Source organism: Paramormyrops kingsleyae, chromosome 4 (genome assembly GCF_048594095.1).
Source record: "Paramormyrops kingsleyae isolate MSU_618 chromosome 4, PKINGS_0.4, whole genome shotgun sequence".
In the NCBI taxonomy this organism is placed as follows: domain Eukaryota; kingdom Metazoa; phylum Chordata; class Actinopteri; order Osteoglossiformes; family Mormyridae; genus Paramormyrops; species Paramormyrops kingsleyae.
The window spans coordinates 34,778,807-34,798,900 of record NC_132800.1 but is presented as its reverse complement, the minus strand read 5'-3'; the positions used below and the strand labels follow the sequence as shown (position 1 = coordinate 34,798,900).

General features: G+C 53.9%; 1 protein-coding gene across 1 annotated transcript in view; it reads right to left on the bottom strand.

Moving 5' to 3' along the window:
• phlpp1 (PH domain and leucine rich repeat protein phosphatase 1) overlaps nucleotides 1–18,388 on the bottom strand; it is a 34,344-nt gene extending 15,956 nt beyond the window's left edge. The window contains exons 1-2 of the mRNA XM_072711217.1: nucleotides 16,628–18,388; nucleotides 77–273 (exon numbers count right to left, since the gene is read on the bottom strand). Of these exons, the coding sequence (XP_072567318.1) occupies nucleotides 77–273; nucleotides 16,628–18,044 (1,614 nt within the window). The 5' untranslated portion in view covers nucleotides 18,045–18,388. The remainder of the gene's footprint in view (nucleotides 1–76; nucleotides 274–16,627) is intronic.
• Between the last annotated feature and the right edge of the window lie 1,706 nt (nucleotides 18,389–20,094).

Here is a 20,094-nt window from a genome sequence, read left to right as displayed (position 1 = left end):
AGGGCATACATCTTTTTATCTATACATCACTTTGTCTGTTTTGACTGGGAGGGGGGCGAGGGCGGATGGGACGTACCTTGCCCCCAATGAGAGGCAGCACATGCATCTTTCCGGCCTGGCTGTCCTTGACGGAGGAGACGATGAGGCAGGTGCCGCACAGGATCACCTGCCGCCGCGTCCACCGGTTCACCGGCAGCTGCATCTTCCCCTTTCGCACGTTGTAGCTCCCCGACAGCTGGATGCGCTCCGAACTCTCAATGCTGTGCGGCTTCCCTGCAACCAGGAGGGGGCAGCGTTAGCAAGCGGCGCGCCGCGCCTGCCGTGTGGCCGCGGGAGCGAGCTCGGGCCGCCAGCACGCCTTGAAAGAACACTAGTGTAAACATGCGGCGCTAGCTTACGGCGCTAACCTGACGGGGCTAATCTGACGGCGCTAATCTGACGGCGTGAGAGGCCTAGGAACTGTGTGAGCATCACCTGTCAGTATAAACCCTTTGCGCTACAAATCGGCCACATGACCAGTTCATAAAGCACCCAGAGCGTACAGGAGAAGCCATAGCACAGAATGCTAAAAAGGCACTTATAGCAAAGAGACAGCAAAAGGGAGCTAGGATCGGCAAAAACATGAACGATCAGTATTTCAACCACTTACCCTGTACAGGGTCACGAGGTAGGTGGCATAGAGCCCCTCCCAGGTGGCACAGGGCACAAATCAGGGGGATACCGCCAATGTGATGCCAGTCCATCACCGGGCACGCACACATACTGCAAGTCTTTGGACCGAACGAGCCCCCAGAAGACGTATTTGACAAGACGACCATACAGACTCTACACAGAGCAGAGGCCGGATTCGGAACCTTAACCCTGGAGATGTGATGCGACTATGCAGAGGTAGCTGGCAGATAACGAGTGTGATTCAGAAACATCCCCCCCCCCCAATCCCATCCCATCCCCACGAGTCTTTAACACCTGACGGCGAACACCCAGGAGTGCGATCGATGCCGTTCTCGGCGATCACAGCGGCCGCACACGCTGTAATCGGCGATGTGCCCCCCGGGGGGGGGGGGGGGGGGAATAGCTCGTAAGACAATACACTGCCGATCACTCCTCACGGATGGCATGTAACTGCACGAGGAAATTGGTAACGTGACACCGAATAAAACCGAGTTCACGAGGCGCTGCTGGGAAACGGCTGGCGCAGGAAGACGCTGGAAGCACATGTGCGATACACAGGCATGAAGAGTCATGCTTCGGTAGCCAGCAAACCAATATGCACGCATGCCTGTGCCCCCTCCTCGCAAGTGGGTCTCGCCCGGCCCCCTCGTCATCGCCTCCCCGCTGTCCCCAGCCTCTCCTAACCCCACTGTGTCTCTCTCCCAGCATACAGCAGCTGGGAGGCCACGACGCTCCCGTCGCATCACCATCGCTTCTCATTCGTCCCGGGAGACTCGCTGATGCCGGAATCGAGGCAGGCCACCCCCGGCGGGGCCGGGCTGGGCTGCCGGTCTGCCTGGCTGTGTTCACTTCACCTTTTGGGGGGGGTCAGAACGGCTCTGGTTTTTCCTCACGGGCACAGAGCCATCAAAACGACCTCTTTTAACTGCAACTTCTGCGTGGGCGGATCAAGTCAGAGAAAGAGACAAAATGCTAAATCCACTCTCATGTTGCATTTCATTGGCCATTAAAATGTCGAAATTTGCCTATAATGTTTACATTTGCCCAGACTAGCAAATTATTCAAAACCCTTTAGCCTGAAAGTGTCAGACGGGATTCTGTGCTATTTTTACAGCCAAACGGGGACGGAACACAGCCGTGCCACGGCGGCAACGCCCTCGCCCTTCCCTCCCGTGTCTCTGACAGTGATTAAACACCATCTTCAGGCGCCCATTTCATTCCTCCTTCGGTACAAACAGCAGAAAAAGGAGGCGGGTTTTGAATAGACAACAAACCCGGAGACAATTGTTTTGCGCGTGCCCCCCCCGGCTATTGGGCGGGTGGGGCAGCGGGAGTTCAGGGGACGCTTCTGGAGGTCACGTGTACGTCCTGTTTACACACAAGCACGGGCAGGGAGGTGTGCAGCTTCATAAACACCAGGCCCAACCAGGTCGTTCACCTTCACACAGTGATGCAATAGAAAGTCACTGTTGACAGTAATCTGCTGTTTTTTCCAGTCGTGCATGGAAAATGTTGCAGGTCGTCATGTAACTACTGTACGGACCAGGAATCCCTTCCGACTCCGGCTCTCCTTCCCGATTTGACTCCCAGGAAGCGTGAAGCGGCCCAGAAGAGGACAAGCCTGCACCTGAATCCCACTCCTGCTGCTGATCCTGACAGAGACGCCCAGGCGTTTCAGGCGAAGCGAAAAGCGAAAGGAAACTGCGGCGGTGTGCAGCTGCACGGCTTTCTGCTTAGCTGACGTTTCCATTAGCCTTCAGAAGCTAATGCTTGCTAAACAAAATCCCCTTTGACTTTCCCTATCCTCTCCTTAGCTACTGCACCCCTACTGTTAGCCTGCAGCTAAGGCTGACGTCCAGCTAGTTCCAAGGGTTACAGACAGTAACGTCGTGCATATGTTTAAGTGTCTCTGCTTGCCTCCGTCCTACTGTCCTTACTGGAAGGGCCGCAGCCTCCCGTCGAGCACCCAGAGGTCTCCGGAGAGTCAGGGCTAAGATCAGGCCTTGGAGTCAAAGCACATGCACGCACCTCACGCATCCGAGGCGACGCCTCCCCTTTAAGACGCCGTGTTTTCTATAGGCTAACTCCCTTTTACAGACCTCCGGCTGTCCCGTACTTGGGCACGAGCCATTTCCCTCTGTTCTTTAGCACAGTAAATGTCAGACACAGAAATGAATTAATAATCCGCAGCAAACCTCGAGAGCAGATCAAAACGGAAAATGCGTTTAGGCCGCGAACGCCGGAGCGCACTTGGGAGTCACGGTAACCCGATCCAGCCAGCCGCTCCCCAAACTCAAAAAAGGAAAAAAAAAAAAAAAAAGCCTCACACAAAAGCGGAACACGCCCACCGGGTCTGTGAGCACTGAGAGCGCCTTTTAGTCGTTTATTTATCTATCTATTCCACTCATCCTCTGCGGCACAGAATGAGCTTTCTTTCTTCAGAAGACACAATGGGACAGTTCTGTGGGCCCGTTTATTGCCGCTCCAAACCACTACTGAGGAACGGCCCGGCCCGACCCGGCACAGCGCCTCCGGATGGCGGAATATTAAACGGCCCCCGCGCCCCGCACAGAATCGCTCGGTTTGTTTAGAAGCCTTATACCACAACACCCTCATTGTCCCCCCCCGGACGGGGGGGGGGGGGAGGAGCCACTGGGTGGCCGGCCCAGTTTGGGAGAAGATGCACACGGCTCTTGAAAGCGGAGCTTTTTTCCCCCCCCTGTCGGATCTCGGCACCACCCGGGTGCGGGGAGAGCCAGGTGACCGCGCGTCCCCCGCGGGGCGTGACCCTGCCGTCCCTCCCCAGGGCTGGTTAACCCTCTCTCTGCAAAATCTCCGTTTAAGGAGATGGGTAATAAAACACTTTTCCCCGTGTGCCCAAACCACGGCGAAATCTTTCCAAATCCCACAGACTGCCTCATTAGCCACTGTTTTGTTCCGCAGACCGTATCGGAATGTTAGGCTACCTGTCTACCTGTGCGGCATCTGAGAGATGCACCACCATCTTAGATCATAACTGGATGCTGGGGCTTGACTGACAGCTTATTTGGCCAATGATCGGCTTGTTCGAAGTTCATTTACAGGCCAATCAAACGATCCATCATATGAATGGAGATGGCAGGTCGGCGGCACTTTGTTCTGTCACTAGTGCCGAACCAGATGAGCAATAGCATATGCAGTTACTCTGAAATAATGATCGCTTTTTGACACTGGGGGCACCCTGTGCGGCTGGGATAGACTCCAGGAACCCCCTGCGACCTGGCTCAGGAAAAGTGGCCGGCGAACGGATGGATGGAAGCAGCGTGTCAGACTCGCACCTGGGACTCGCCCTCGTCCCAGGAGAATCACAGGCCTCAGGGGGCAGCTCAACCGTAGATACCGAAATGTTGACTGGTACATCGCAAATCAGCCGAGGTCCGATAAAAATGAAGACATCAGCATCGAATCGATGTGGTCGATCTTGGTCGATGTTGCTGGCCAATATTCAAAGTTCGAAGCACCAGAGCTAAATGCACAAGATGATCAGGCATTTTTCCAGTGGAGGACGACGGATTTCGCCAGCACATTCACTGCTTAGAACCTCCCTACAGTCGATGTTGCCTTGCTGAGGTCTCACTGCCTACATTAAGTGATGTGGCTGCTGTACACATTCATGACATCTTAAGAAGTAACGTCACCGACGTCAGTTTCACCGCAGATTTGTCGTACTCAGAGGTTAGTCGGTAATGTGTATTGCCGAAAACCGCTACGTTGGAGCAGCCCGCTCACTCTCCGTGCGGCAGGCGGTTCGGCGAATCCCAACAGCGGATTTCCCCAAGGATCTCGCCACGCAGCCCCTGGGGCTGGCATGTGAGGTGCGGCAGAGGTGCAGAGGAGTGCGACTGCAGCCATCTTAGGTGGCGCCACAACCCCCACCTCCTCAGGCAGCCCTGCCTCGGCCGCGGAATCGCGTCGTGTTACGTAACGTCCCTACAGGGGGCAAAGAGACTTAACCGCTGCAGTTCCTGCTCAGCAGCATGGACTTCGCACGACTGACGAGAAGCGTTTTAGAGCTTGATTAACCCTCCCTAATGATACCGTGGGGGGGGGCTGGTTCTCCGGCCCAGTGGCAGAATGAGGGGGCGGCAGAGCCGGATGCGTCCACGTCCCGCGGGTCGGCGCCGGCACTGGCCATCCCGCCTCTCTTCGGGACGCCTTCTAGGATGAGATCCAAATCCCCTCTTGTTTTCCCCTCAATTTCCTCCGCAATCTGTGTCTCTAATCTGCTGCTGGAACGCGCTGCGATTTCCCGGCCGAGGGTGAGTGTTGTATCGGACTGGGAGACGGGGGGGGGGGTTGACAGGCTGCTGAATGCCTCTGCAGGCCCAGCTTCTGCACCTCCACTATTTTTAAACTGTGGCCAGTTTCCAAAAAAAAAAATAATAATAATAATAATAATAATAATAATAGATAAAAAAAAAAAAAAAACACACTAAACTTTGCTGTAAAAGCCCACAGATTCATACAATACCCGGCGCCGTGACTATCTGTGATCCCTGCTCCTGGGATGCCCCCCCCCCCCACTCCATAATGTTATAAATACAGCACACTCAGAGTCCGGGGCCACAACAGAGTCCCCCCCCCCCCGTGAAAGCAGCACCTCACTGTACACAGCTACATCGCCACTTACTGAAGCACGATGAGTCAGCAGATATTAATTTCCATCCATCCGTCCGTCCATCTTCTGTACCCACTTGTCCTATGGTATTTATTTCATAAATGCACTGTCCTACAACCCCCCCACCGACCGCAGGGGCTGCAGCAGCAATGGGGGGGGGGGTTGCATGGTACTTAGTGCTGACCTTTCCACTTTCTGTACTTTGTAAATTTGTCAGGATCATAATAGTCAAGCTGGGAGTGGGGGGGGGGGGGGGTTGACTACAAGTAGCTGCCACAATTTACCTGCACCCCCCGGCCCCCCTGCAGAAAGCAAACACATCCACAGTGGCTCCACTGACCAACCAGCTGTCGACCTCCTGCTCTTTACAAGTAGCTATGATCTAATGATGAAGTGAATTTTCCCAATTACCTTCTTGTACAGAAAAGCCTGATGACACCACAAGGGAATAACCCTGCAAATCTAACTGGCTCGACGTCAGTGTCGTGAGCCACTGGGAAGTCACTGGGAATACACGCAGTGCGGGTCTAAAGCAGGACCGTAAAAAAACTACTGAACCCATCAAGGTGAAAATGGACAGTGGACGGAAACAGCCTCGGCCTACAGATTTCGGGTGGGACTCGGCCCTTCCGCACCACTGGAGAGACAGAATTACCCAGAAGCCTTGGCGCGTGCATTCCGGCAAACACGTGAGAGTTCCACACGCATCTGTGATTTTGTGCCCCCTGTGAAGATGGAGGGGGGAGGCGACTCAGTGAGCGTGAAAGGGGCTCTTACAGCTACTCACTGGAGCCTGCACTGCAGCTCACCACATAACCCCAGTCTCGCCGATAGCGCCACCCTCAGGTCGCTGACAGAGATGCTGGTGCTGACGGCTGACAGGACGTGCTGAGGCTACCCCATGCGGCTGGGATAGAGGGTCTTCTGGACCGAGGACATGGGTGCATGTCGCTGCTAGGCAACAATACCAAGCAGCGTGCAAACGGCTCCCATTGGCTCCTTAAATCCATCCTAAATTACTCACATCTAAAAATGTCCCTGACAATCCTCTTACATCATTATACATTATTGACCAATACCATAATGAATGAATGAATGTACTTATATAGCACTTCTCATGATACCCAAAGTATGCACAATAGTCCTTCTGGAGAGACAAATCAGGTGACTTTGGAGAGTTGGGATGATCGCACGTGGGGGGGAGGGGGGGGGGTGACCTTCAAGGCAGGTGGGGATGGCACAGAGCCCAGCTCGAGCCACACCTGAACCCTGAAACACATCAGCATGGTGACCTGCAACCCGCTGGCCTCTTCATTGGTCGGCCACGCCTCCCATACAGTCCCTGGCTGCTTCAGAACTCAGTGCTGCTGCCTTTTACATAATTCAATAAAAGGGATTCTGCTAAGCTTACCGTCATTCCGGGGTCATTCACGCCGCCCGATGTTTTTAGTAAAGGAGACTATAAACGGCAATGCACTAACCCTCACTGCCTATCTGGCATTTCAGGTTTGGCCCTGCTTACACAGAAAGGGAAATATCCGCACTGACCTTACTGACCGCCGCAGACTGCAGAAGGCACAAAACCACCGGCCGATGTTTCTGTGTCATTGGTTAATTAATAGCATGTGTGCTGGGGGTCAAGTAGGAGATGGGCAGTGCTGGAACGACTCGCTAATAAACATACACATCTCCTTCCCCCAGGTACAGATGGAACACCAGGCAGTCGACAGCTCAGAGATGGTGGGATGGCAGTCAGATAGTGGTCATGACCGACACTGTCCTGTAGAGGGTGCTGCTGAGTTCGGCTCAGAAATGTGATCAGTGACAGCGCATGACGGACAGCTGTGTGTCTGATGTATGATTCCAGTTCCGGCGGAGTAATCGACAGGATCCACAACGAGCGGCAGGGACAGGATGGGGGTGCCACAGAGCGTTGGGGTAGGCTGGCCAGAGGCTGGGGAGGCAGCGCAGGAAGTGAGTCAAGCTGACGGCGCCGGGAGAAGGAGCTAGCGCTGATGATGTAACGGAGCAGGGAAGATGAGGAGGAGGAGGAGGCGGCTGAGGTGGGGGGTTCGAGCTCGTCAGCTGACATTGGCTGACAGGACGGGCGTTGCTGCCGCGGCTGCTGCTGACAGCCCGCAGAGTTTTCCTGTGCACTGAGCTCCGGGAGTCGGGCAGATTATTAATAGACACGTCTTTTAGGGAGTTAGGGTCGGCTGGAACCCAGAGCGTGCTGTGGAGGATGGGCGACCTCTTAGACCGTACTAGCGTCGACAAAAATGGGGAGGGGGGGGGGGGGGAGACATGGCCTCGAATGTAATACCACAAGCCTCCGAGAGCCAAAATTAAACGCGGTAACCAAACGGCCTTTACACGTCACAGCGACTTGCGTGTTCGGCACGTCTCACCGCACGCGGCTCGGCCGTGACTCGGCACGACGGGGCCCAGCCGCGACGGAGAGCCGGGGCGAAGGCCAGCTGTGCGGCCCGTTCCGGCCGGCCGCCATTCTCAGACGCGGACGGAAGCGGGAGCCCGAGGCAGGGGCCCTAGGGGCCTGAGATGCTGGCACGTCTTTAAGCTCCCCCAGGGAATTCAAAATGAGGGAGGAACAAGCACCTCCGACCAGCAGGAGGTATCGAGTGAGACATGGGGCTCTTCGAGGCTTTTTCTGCGCACATTCTACAGTGAAAATCATACTCATACTTCCAGTATGAGAACACAGTTCCAAGAACAAATAAATACGACATAGTAAGTAGCTGACAATAAATAAAAATGCCCCAGTAAGCAGACACACACGTGGTGGTTCTGCCAGGCCTGGTACTGTGGTACCATTGTGGCCTGATCTGACGCAGGGCCGCCGCAAGCTGATGTGCACCCAGGCCAGGCCGCCGGATGCCCATGCGGGGCGCTGCGCTGATAAATCGATTGGCAGTTCCCAGTGATTAATGTCTCCTGGGTAAGTTTCTCTCTCCTCCTCTCGTTCCCGAGTGTCCCCAGTTGTGCTGCGGCATTAATAACATCCCCCACCGATGGGGACGGAGCTCCGCCTCCCGGGAACAGCTCTGGCAGGCCGACAGCTGGAGGTGGAGCTGCCACTCTGCTGCAGGTTCGAGGAGTGCGGACTTATCTACAGCAGCTTGTGTGCTGCTGCCGACTCCGTGGGCGGAACAAAGGGAGAATCGCGTAGGACCGTCTTGGGGAGGGGGGGGGGGGGGATGCAGAAAGGTGGGCGGAGATGACAGGAAGCCCATTAAACTGTAAAACGACCCCAGGGAGCGACGCAGTGGTGCGACAGAGAACCGCGAGCTCTGCACCACCTCATGTGAGGTGCCTAGATGCGCAGGTGCCGGGCCGCTGCCCACGCTGGCGGAGTGGTGGGGCGGGCAGGACGGGTCTGGGGAACACGGGTGCGAGACTTCACGATTTCTCACATCGCCTCGCTCCTCAATGCGACAACACTCCCCTGTCCGCCTGGCCGCCGGCACTTACCGGAGCCCCGAGCCACGGCTGGCATCAAGCGCGGTAAACACTGCTTAGCACGCACCGGGCCGGCACCACGGTGGCCCTGCACATCCGCTGGGCCACCCGCTTTCCCCCCCCTCCCCCCCGCCGTCTTTATTCAAGGCTCACGAGCGCTGAAACGGCACTGTCGGGAGGGAGGGGGGGGGGAATGTGTGCATCTGAGAGACAATGGAAAAAAAGAGAGACAGGAAGAAACAGACAAAGACAGAGACAGAGAGGAAGACAGGAATGGCCAGGAACGATAGACAGAAAAGGGATACAATACAGGGGAGGTAAAAAGAAAAGAAAAAAAGAAAAAAAGAGAGAATAAAGGAAAGAATTGGCACCATCGGATAGGGAAGAGCGGCAGGAAAGATGGGATTTACGGGAGGATGAGAAGCCAATTCTCAGACTCCAGCCCCCAAGCCTGATTAACGCCCGCAGTCTCATTGCTCACGGAGACCAGTTACATAATGCGTGATAATCACGGCATGGAGGCCGGTGTCAGCGAGGGAGACGGGTGCATGATCTCGAGGCAAACCGGCATCTCCAGGTCTCTCCCTCCCTCCTCACACTGGTGTATTCTGGGTCTAGGCAGCTCCAACCCAACCCTAGTGAGGATTTACACCGCACCTTTCTATCTGCAGTGACGACACGGCTTACGGCTGAACCCATCCGCACAGTCATCCCAGGCTACCGACTGAATCTCTCAGCATTTTCCTGCCTGATGCCTCCGTCACGCAACCGCACGCTCAAACCAGAACCTTCACTGAACCCTGGAAGCAGTCTGGAGGTGATCAACCAACACTGGGCCACACAGGACCAGCTTAGTCCACTGGACTGGTTTATGGTACAGTGCTGCTGATGTAGCTGGAATTATCCAAGGGAAGATCAGACTGACCGCTATGGCAGAACCATAACATGGTCAACATAAAAGCCGGCTCAACACGCATCACTAGGAACGGACTTATGATATTAAAAATGCACTTGCATTAAGAAAGCACCGGTTTCTAGAAAGGGCTGCCACCCAAGGTTAGAGCCAACTGCAAACCGCACCGCACCATCCGCACACCGGAGTCGCTGCTGTCGAACGCGGCGAGGGAAGGACGCCATGCTGCACCGACTTGGCACTTCCCGTGGCCCTTGGAGGCTGGGGATGGGCACGTCACACAAACAAAAGCGCTTAAAACCCACGGCGTGAAATGAAGAGAAGCTTTGTTTGCTATTTGTACAAGTAAAAAGTAGACTGGAATGTGGAGGGCATGTCCCACTGTGCTCTCCGTCTTTATGACACACGCAAACGCACACGTATAAAACGGGACGGTGAAGCTCGCGGTTCGAGGGCTTGGGGTTCGAGGGCAGGGTTAGCCGACCTGGAGGATTCGTCAGGGCCTTGCTGTTGGACCTGGCAGACATGTGGCTACTCTGCCAAGAATTCGAATCTGTATCCTTCTGATCAGAAGCACAGAGACTTAACCTGCTGAGCCGCACGCTGCCCTAAGTCTAACGCTCACAGGATTACAGTAATAAAAAATATTAAGTTTGCGCAACTGCCCCAGTTTGGGAAGGCAGGGACAATGGCTTATAAACAAGAACCTCGGCGCCTTGCATCCAATCCATCCACCAGCTGCTAATGCAGAATGAGGCCATGTTGAGCCTGGGGCCCTAACCCCAGGAAGGAGCGGACACAAGGCAGGGGAACACCCTGGATGGGATGTCAGGCCCCTCCAGGGCACATTCACAGACTGAGGGCAATTTAGCCACATCCCAAACGTGTCGGGGGACAGTGAGAAAACCGGCGAAACACCACAACTCTCATCAGCCTCCCAGATTCTCATCCGGTCTGAAGGAAACCTGAAGAAGACCGAGCTTCATAATTGCCCGGTTCTCAGTTTCATTTCACGGCTGAATACGACATGCGATAGTCCATGTGGACGCCCCGCCGCCCTGGAGGTACGGCGTCTTTCATGACGGCCATCCTCCCGAGGGACAGGCTGTTGGACCAAGGTACATACGCAAGGTTATGGATGGGCTTCACAGGCTCGCAATGGCCAGCAGTGAGACCCGCATACCTACCAAGGGCGAATCTGGCCCACTGGGCCCCAGTGACGCAGTTTTAGGAAACACTAAATAAAACCAGCAAACTAAAATTAAAGTCGAGCAGCGTCAGGCTCACAGAAATAAACCCGTCACCTCAGACGCCTAAGGACCGTCGCCATAGCGACCACGAGGCACGTCACGATCGCCATACGAGTCCGTCGCCCTGTCAATCGGAACGCAGAAGAGCTGGGGGGGGGGGGGGGGGGGGGTGCATCGGATGACTGGGGTATCCTGACTGTCAGCCTCTCCCCAGCGTGACCCCATAGTGGGAGGGCGGTGGTTTGGGAGCGAACGAGGGAGAGGAAGAGAAGATGGAACGAGAACACAGGCACTTAACAAACCTCCCCAGGGATAGTCACCGTTTCCCAGAATCCTTTTCTCTACTTCTGTGAAGAAAAAGCGAGCCACTGGTTTGGCATAAAAAGTATGCCAACACGTACTCACCCTCCCTCTCTCCCCCTCTTATGTAACAGCATGTTTCTCCCATAAGGACACAACATAAACACATCCCCCCCTCCTCTCACCCCTGCCCCACCCACCCCAGTGTGGACGTGGCCTCAGTATCCTCTCTGCACGTGTCCGGGAGCCGTGACCAGCTGACGGGGGGCCCGTGCGGCGGCTCTGGCTGTAACGTGGGATGCGACCAGTGGCAGCCCGCTGGAACATGACACGGAGGCTCTTTCCGGTTTGTTTCTGTTCTAATTTCTGCCCCCTCCCTGGGGAGCCCAGTGTCACTTGGGACCATCACGTGGCCAGGATGGAGTACCGTTTATTTTTAAATAAGAATGGTCCAGATTACTAAAAATTTCACCAAGATCCTCCTAATTTTAAACAGTGTAACACGATAAAGATAATTTAGTTTTTTCAAGCAAGATTCCACCTCCCGCTAACATAAGGACGGCAGCCCCTGGGTAAGCACTGGCTCTGCTGTCGCCCCCCCCCCCCCCCTGCAGAGGGAGCTGTCCCACGGAGGGGAGATCAAAGATGATGAGGACGCAGAGGGTTTGTTTCTCGCTCGTTACCGCGAGCCGTACCAGTTCTTAATGATTATTAGCCTACTGTACGGAATGCCTCGGTGCCCCCTATGTCAGAGGCAGGAGAGACACTGAATAAGGTGGTGGGGGGGGGGGGGGAGACAAGCTCAGTCTCGCCCCACAATGAGTCGGCTCAGCCCTGCCTCGCACCTGGGGGGGGGCATCCGGGGGACACACTATTAAAACTGCGCAATGGGCACCTATGGGAGACCAGCTTCTGTTTGACCAGATCGATTGCGGCTTTGTTCAAAGAAAATCAATAGCTAGAGGATTCTGGGTAAAAAAAAAAAAAAACAAACAATAAATAAAGACAATACGGGATTAGGATTTTAGACTTTAATGGCTTTCCAGTTATATATAGGACATTCTACAGCAATGTTTTTTTTGGGGTGGGGGGGAGGACTTTGAACAATCACCATATATCTTAAATATTAGTGTTAAAAAACCCTCCAGAATACCATTTAAAAAAAAATCAGCCAGTGTGACCATTTGGTATGAGTTCAGAAATCCTGTTGGTAAACTTTATAAAAAAAAAAAATAATAAAAAATAGACACACACACCCTAGCAGAGAAGAAAAGACACGATAAGCACAGAGCGATAGCGCACATCGTCCCGATACCAGCTGCAAGCTGAGATGGCAGGCGCCCACATGCGCCCTAAATTATTCACCGGGCTCTATTCGCCCGAAACGATTCACTTCATCTCTCCTTAAATACGTGCTTCCGTTTTGTTCGGCCAGTTTCAGGTGAGAGCGAGCCACTCAAAGCACATGCCCGCTATTCATCCCATAATACTGCGGGCGATCCCCAAAGCCACGGCCGCCATCTTTAAGGCTAGCGGGGCTCTCCGCTTCCGCTTACAGCGACCCGGAACCGTCACGGGAACGCGCGGCGCTGTGTGGCCCCCATAATGCATCTCAGCATGAAGGACGGACCTCAGGGACAATATAAACCCACCCCCCCCCCCTTCTAAGGTGAGATGTTTATCCCACCCTCAACACCTGCTTGTACAGCTTCTGTCCTGACTTGTCAGCGGATCTTCGTGAACCGATGTGATGGAAACAGATGGGAAATTAAACACCTTTTCCAACTTTTCCCCTTCGTACTCAGTGGGAATTCCCTTGGTATGTGGGTGGGGCCAGAGGAACAGAGCATAGCGGTCGAGTGAAGATCCCTCATGCTGAAACATCTCTGACAGACGACACGTTGGATCAGGAAAGAGATTCCCAAACATTTCCAAGTAGCAGAGGTCAACCTGCTGAACTTAAGGCCAAATAAGGGGTCAAAGAGGGCACGGAGCAGCCCCATAACCTGTGACCGACCCTGGTTCTTCTTCACATGGGGTGTGGGGCAGTTAAATTCCTCACATGCCTTCACACATACACCAGAACAAGGTGCAGGCTGCTTATCAAGTTAAGATCAGGTAAAAACTGAGATCCATCTTTTCAAACCCAAATCAGGGGATGAACACTGCCTATGGTGCCGCGAGATGGCGGGGGGGGGGGGGGGTTAGGGGGGGGGGGTGGTGGTGGAGGAATATTCCCAGGCGACCGGCAGTAACAGACGTCCAAGAGGGAGACAAATGGCCACTGCGTCTTTGAATCCCCATGAAGCAGCTGATTGGACGGCTCCCCCGCAACAGAGGGCCCCCAAAATAAAAAGACTGCTTCTTCAGCCAGGGACTGGCTTAGTATGCAAGGCCCAGCTCATGACAAACCGAGCGGGGGGGGGGGGGGGGCAGCCGCCAGGCCACCCACCTCAACCGGCCACGGAAACACGCCCCATTTGTCTCTCTGTACACAACGTTTTTAGTGATGAATGTTTCCTCCGACTGGTCCATTCATCAGCGATTAACGGCCCGCCCCGGCCTCTTGCCGTTTCCGGTGATCGGGCCACCGAATGGCGCCAGGACGGCGCTCCACTGGACCGGTCACCTGAACCGCCTCCCGTGGACGTGGAGAAGGAGTGAGAGGGTGACCGAGATTATCATCATGCATGTTTACATTATCTACACACGGCTGACACCTTTAACAGGATTTAACAGCAAGCCTCCTACCTTCAAAATACTACATTTGTCTTTCACTTTCTGGGGTGAGTTTCCCAAAGCCTTCTTAACGCTACGTCGTTCGTAAGTTCTCTCTTTTAACATAGGACTTACGCACGACATAGCATTAAGAAGGCCAGGGGACACTCACCCCTGGGCGGGTAATTCGTGCCATCCGTTTCCAGCCGTAACTCAACCGAAAAAGCAGATTCCTCCATCCAAAGACACTTCCGCAGCTGTAAGACCATCTTCAAAAACCCACATTCAACGGTACAAGAGCAATACCCCCGTAAAACCGAAACTGGCAACTTTAGTGTGGAAACAAGCTCAGAATTTCAACTGCTTGCCTTTGAGCTATTCTACTGCTGGACGGATTTCCTATTTCCAACTGGCCGACCCCCAGCGTCCAAAACCCTCCCCTTACACCCCCGCCCCCCCCAAACCCCAGCCCCTCCCCTAGCCTGTTCTTTTGCTGAATGAATGTAAGAACTTCCTGTGTTCAGTGGGGCAGTTGTGGCGGGGGGGGTGGATGGAGCTGGCAGACAGTCAGGGAGACAGTACGGGACAGAACAGGGTGTCAGGAAGCTTGTGTGCAGCAACTAAATTAACAGCATTCACAAACCCCAGTGAGGCCCTTTGGCACTCCCTCCCACCCCAAGGGGCTCTTTAGTGTAATAAAGCTCTGTCACACACATAACCAGAGGGCTTACAGGCTGCAGGAAGTGACAGGTATAGGTACGCAGCTGTGTGAGGGGAAAGGCCCGTTACAGACTACAGGAAGCGACAGGTGAAGGTACGCAGCTGTGTGAGGGGAAAGGCCCGTTACAGACTGCAGGAAGCGACAGGTGAAGGTACACTGCTGTGTGAGGGGAAAGGCCCGTTACAGACTGCAGGAAGCGACAGGTGAAGGTACGCGGCTGTGTGAGGGGAAAGGCCCGTTACAGACTGCAGGAAGCGACAGGTGAAGGTACGCAGCTGTGTGAGGGGAAAGGCCCGTTACAGACTACAGGAAGCGACAGGTGAAGGTACGCGGCTGTGTGAGGGGAAAGGCCCGTTACAGACTGCAGGAAGCGACAGGTGAAGGTACACAGCTGTGTGAGGGGAAAGGCCCGTTACAGACTACAGGAAGCGACAGGTGAAGGTACGCGGCTGTGTGAGGGGAAAAGCCCGTTACAGACTACAGGAAGCGACAGGTGAAGGTACGCGGCTGTGTGAGGGGAAAAGCCCGTTACAGACTACAGGAAGCGACAGGTGAAGGTACACAGCTGTGTGAGGGGAAAGGTCTGGTGCCTTGTTCAGAAGCCTCCAAACCCTCGATCGGGACTCGCTTTCTACAGCCTGCTCCCGTGACCTTCAGCACGCCACTCCAGGCGGGCCGGTTAAATATTTACCACCATAGTTGCTGGCGGACATGTCTGTCCACGCCAAAGGCACACGGCACACCAAAACGGAAGCCATTACAGCTAAAGGGGACATGGTCCGAGAGCGTGTTTCCCAAGAGAGTTTATCCCTGGAGATTCCAAAGGGATCGCAGGCCACTGTCCTGTAAGAGTGACACCAAAAATGTGCACACAGACAGACAAGGCACCACAATCCTGACCCCCCCATCAACAAAAACGCAAACAACACACATAAGATGAGCAAACACAGCTCACCCACCCGCCAAACTTAATGAGCCCTTCTGAAGTGTCACAAATATCAAGATTCACAGATGAGAATCTCGGTGCGGCTCTGGTGCTCATTAAAGCAGGGAAGTGACAGGCCGCCTGAGACCTGCAGGCAGCGCGGTGCTGATGCCGCGTTTTGGTACAGCCCCTCTTCCATCCCTCCGCCTAGTCTGCGTCTCCCGTCTAGTGCAGGACGGGGAACACCACAATGCCTGGCCAGGAGGAACCTCATTACGGTCACATGACTCGGCCAGGCACGCTAACTACACAGCCGGACTTTCAATTTACCTTACACTTTATTACACTAGTCATAGACAAAATTGTTTACACACCCTTTGCCCAATTTTATGGCACTGAACTAAAGTTTTTTTTTGTTATTAATCAGTCTCTTGTTTGATCTGCTTTTTAGAGTTTTTTCTTTCTTTCTTTCTTTAAAAAAAAAAAAAAAAAAAAGATGCACTAAAACGATGACGTGACACAGTCATGCACTTTAAACAGCAGGACAATGGAAGGGCTTTACACGGGATTTCACACGAGTCATAAACACACCCACCTAGCTTTACATACACACCAACAACACCACGAGTGTGTTTACACACACACACACACACACACACACACACAAGCCATGCAACAGCTAGCACTGATTACAGGGACAGACAGATCACAACAGTTTAAAATAATCATGCATGATATAAATGGTGCAAAATCTGACTACACACTTCTGTTTTATGACGGGGGAAAAAACACATTAGATTCAAAATAAGAAATAAAGACCGAAAGGGTCCAGACAGAATTCAAGCCTCATACTCTCCAAAAACAACAGGCCGTGAATAACTGCGGAAAGGCCGGAGGACCTCAGCCAAGTGTTATCAAGCGAGACACGATTTACCCACATCGGCCCTGCAGAACCCGATACGGCCGGTCAGACGGGGAGATTGGAGGTACTCACCCGCGTAGAACCGGATCAGCGAGCCGATTTCGCTGTCCATGCCCTCCTCCTGCACCCTCCAGGGGTCTTTAAATCCCAGTTTGAACAGATAGTCCTTCTGGATCCTCAGCGGCTTCTCATCCAGCTCCAGCCTCCTGGCCGTCTCACCGTGCAGCTGGACGTACAGGGTGGGTGTGGGGTCGCTGCCATCCGTGGCCGCCCCCGCCAGGGATGCACCCCCAATCCCGCCGTCGTCTATGGTGGCAGCGGTGGCACCATCCGCTGGATGCATCTGTAAACCAGGCTCGGTCTCCGGGCTGGATGCCCTCTTCGGGGACGGGCAGTCGAGCTCCAGCTCATCCGAAGAACTTCCCGGGGTGTCCAGCCCGTCCGCGGCGTTGTCGAAAGCCGGGCTCAGGGCGGACGCGTCGGTGCCCAGCATCATGTCGTCGCCGAATGAGTCCCGGCGCTCGCCCAGCCCGGGGCCGGAGCTCAGGTCCTCCAGCGGGCTGCTCTCCACGTCCGAGCCCGAGTTCACGTCTGCGGTCAGCACCTCAGCCGGCGAGCCTGTACACCGACTCGGGTTACCGTCATTTGCCAAGAGCAGCAGCTTCAGCCGGTCAGCGGACGGCGGCGGCTGGCCGTCCCTGGACCTGACCACGAAGCTCAGCCGGCCGGACGCGTCGTCGCCATTCCGTAACGGTCCATTAAAGTCCATGGGGAAGCCGGGCTCGCCGGGCACCCTGACCGCGGCGCCTGCCCTGCCGCCCAGCTGGCTCAGGCGGTGAGCGATCTCCCCGGCGGTGGTATCCAGCGTACATAGTACCGGCCTGAGGCACGACGCCGAGCGCCGGTCGTGAACGTGAACGCAGCCCCTGCGGAGGTCCGATCGCACCCACTCCCGGTCGGACGGCTGCAGCTGTGCCGGCTGCTTATGCCGCAGCAGGGTCTTCCTGTCCAGGCTGCGTGTGCTCAGTGACGACGCCGAGGCGGCCGAGCCCATCCTGCCGCCGAAGGGACCGGGGGCTGCAGCGGTGGCGGACAGGTTCCTCCGCAACCGCCGCCGTCGCAGCAGCGAGCCCGAGTGCCCGGCGAAGCTGCGAACGCTGGCGGACGGCCTGAGGGCGCCTTCGCTTGGGGCGCCCCCCTCCACGGGAGCAGCTTCGGTCCGGCGCTCACGGCCGCCCGCCGTCTGTCCGATGGGGGGGACGGGAGCCAGCAGTCCGACGCTCTCCGACCTCGGCTCACTGCCGCCGCCTCCTCCGCCCCCGCCATGGTCCGCCGCTGGCATCCTAGCTCCCGCTCCAGACGGCGCGCCGGGCTTCTTCAGCTTACTGCCAGTGGCCGCTTGCGAGCCGTGCGCCACTGTGCCGGCAGCCGCCGTGGAGCCGGTCCTCTCCAGCGTGTCCCCCATCACGGCGACCCGCGCACTCTCCATACTCTCTCCCTCCCGCGTTAAATAGAGCGCATATACGGGCGGACGGCGCCGATTCGACCCGAAGGGCTGCTTAAAATAAATAAAACGACATAAGGCTAGAAAAACAGCATCACGAACTTACTGCCTGTTCCCCCCTCGGGCCGCTCAGCGCCACCGCGCCGCTGTCCGTGGCACCATAATGGAGCCCGAGTGCTGGACGAAACTCAAGTTGAACCGAAAGACTGGGGAGCGGGTTGAGACGCCACCACATCTCATTATTATAAAAACTGTATGCGGGAATATTAATGAGCGTCGGCAGACATCTTAGGAAAGTGGAAAAGCTCGTTGTATATTCATGAGATAATGCCTATGGGCGTTTACCCTAGGGCGCTGCGTCTTCTGGGAAATGTAGTGTTCTACTCCTTCAGTCTTCCTTTAAGCAGCGAGGCGGCACACTACGTTTCCCGTCAGCCACTTGTAAGTAAGGCGGCTTCTGTTTTCATTCGCTAGCTTGCTGGGGCTTGGTGGTCCGGGGCATTGGTGTTATGAAATGGGTGCGATGGCGCGCGGTACACGCCTCCGTTTCACAGTGAGGCGCTGGGTGAAGTGTGTGGCGATTAAAATGCCGGGGGCAGTTCAGTGTAGAATAAAAAAAATAAAAACATGAAATTGTTGCTTTCTTAGTAATGAAAAAAAATTAAATTGACCTGATGTTTATGCGATCGGCATATTTTATATTTAGTATACTCTCCCATTAGGTCCTCTGATCCCCCTGCTGGCCGTAGCGTAATTGCAAGGCGTGGCTTCCTGAAAACCATCAATCGTATTTTTTTAAATCTGTAGGCTACGGCAGTGGCATAGCGTATGAATATTAATAACAGCAATAAATCGCGGGAATATGAGCTAAGTTGCTGCAATTGCAGTGTACACGGGTTTAATGGCTGCAACTCATTCTGTCGCATTTAAAGGCTACTGAAAGTAACACAAAAATGGTTTTATTAATCCCAATCTTAGCTCAAAACCCAGTGAATTCCCGCTGAATACCTTGGTATGCTAGGTCAAAGCAGCTAAGCGGCGCAACTAAAAAACCTAAACCTAGATCTTTAAAATGTCTTAATGTGTTATGTGTTGCAATGTTTTTATGCTCTTTCGTTCTGCACTCGTCGGTTTCAGTTCTTTCCTCGACCCTGCTTTTATATTTACGTAGCATTGCGGCAATGCTAAATACATTTTCGATATTCAATTATTTTTGAACACAATCTTTAAATATAATAATTTTTGAAAGTATATATCTTGAATTAATGCATAAGTTAGATATGTTTTCTGATGAAATGCGTGTGTATCCAGTTGATCGGCCGCGATGAACGTGTTTCATACGTCTTGGTGCTCCCTCTGCTGACTGTCATGAGAAATTCTAACCGTAGAATACTGAATATTGATACTGAACATCAAATATCCCGATGACCATTGATGCTGTACATCTGGTATAGGTACCACGAAGCCATAAAATGCTATAACGAATTCTTTAACGCTACTAAATGCTCGAATACTGTAAGTGAATAGGAATGTTGCTAATTTGTTCATTAAGAACATAAGAAATTTACAAACGAGAGGAGGACATTTGGCCCATCAAGCTCATTTGGGGAGAACTTAACTAATAGCTCAGAGATGTTAACATCTTATCTAGCTCTGGCTTAAAGGAACCCAGGGTTTTAGCTTCTGCTACACTAGCAGGAAGACTATCCCATACTCTAACTCCATGCTGTGCAAAAAAAATGCTTTCTCAAATTCATTTTAAAATGTTCTTCCGCTAATTTCCATTTATTTAAACTAATATTGAAATAGCCATTTGGCTGAACAGCAACCAGACCTGTTAGAATTTTATATACCTGGATCATGTCCCCCCTTAGTCTCCTTTGCTCTAGGCTAAACAGATTCAGCTCAGCTAACCTCTCCTCATAAGACATTCCTCTAAGACCAGGAATCATTCTTGTAGCCCTACGTTGCACCCTTTCCAATGCAGAAATGTCCTTTTTAAGGTATGGCGATCAAACCTGCAGACAATATTCTA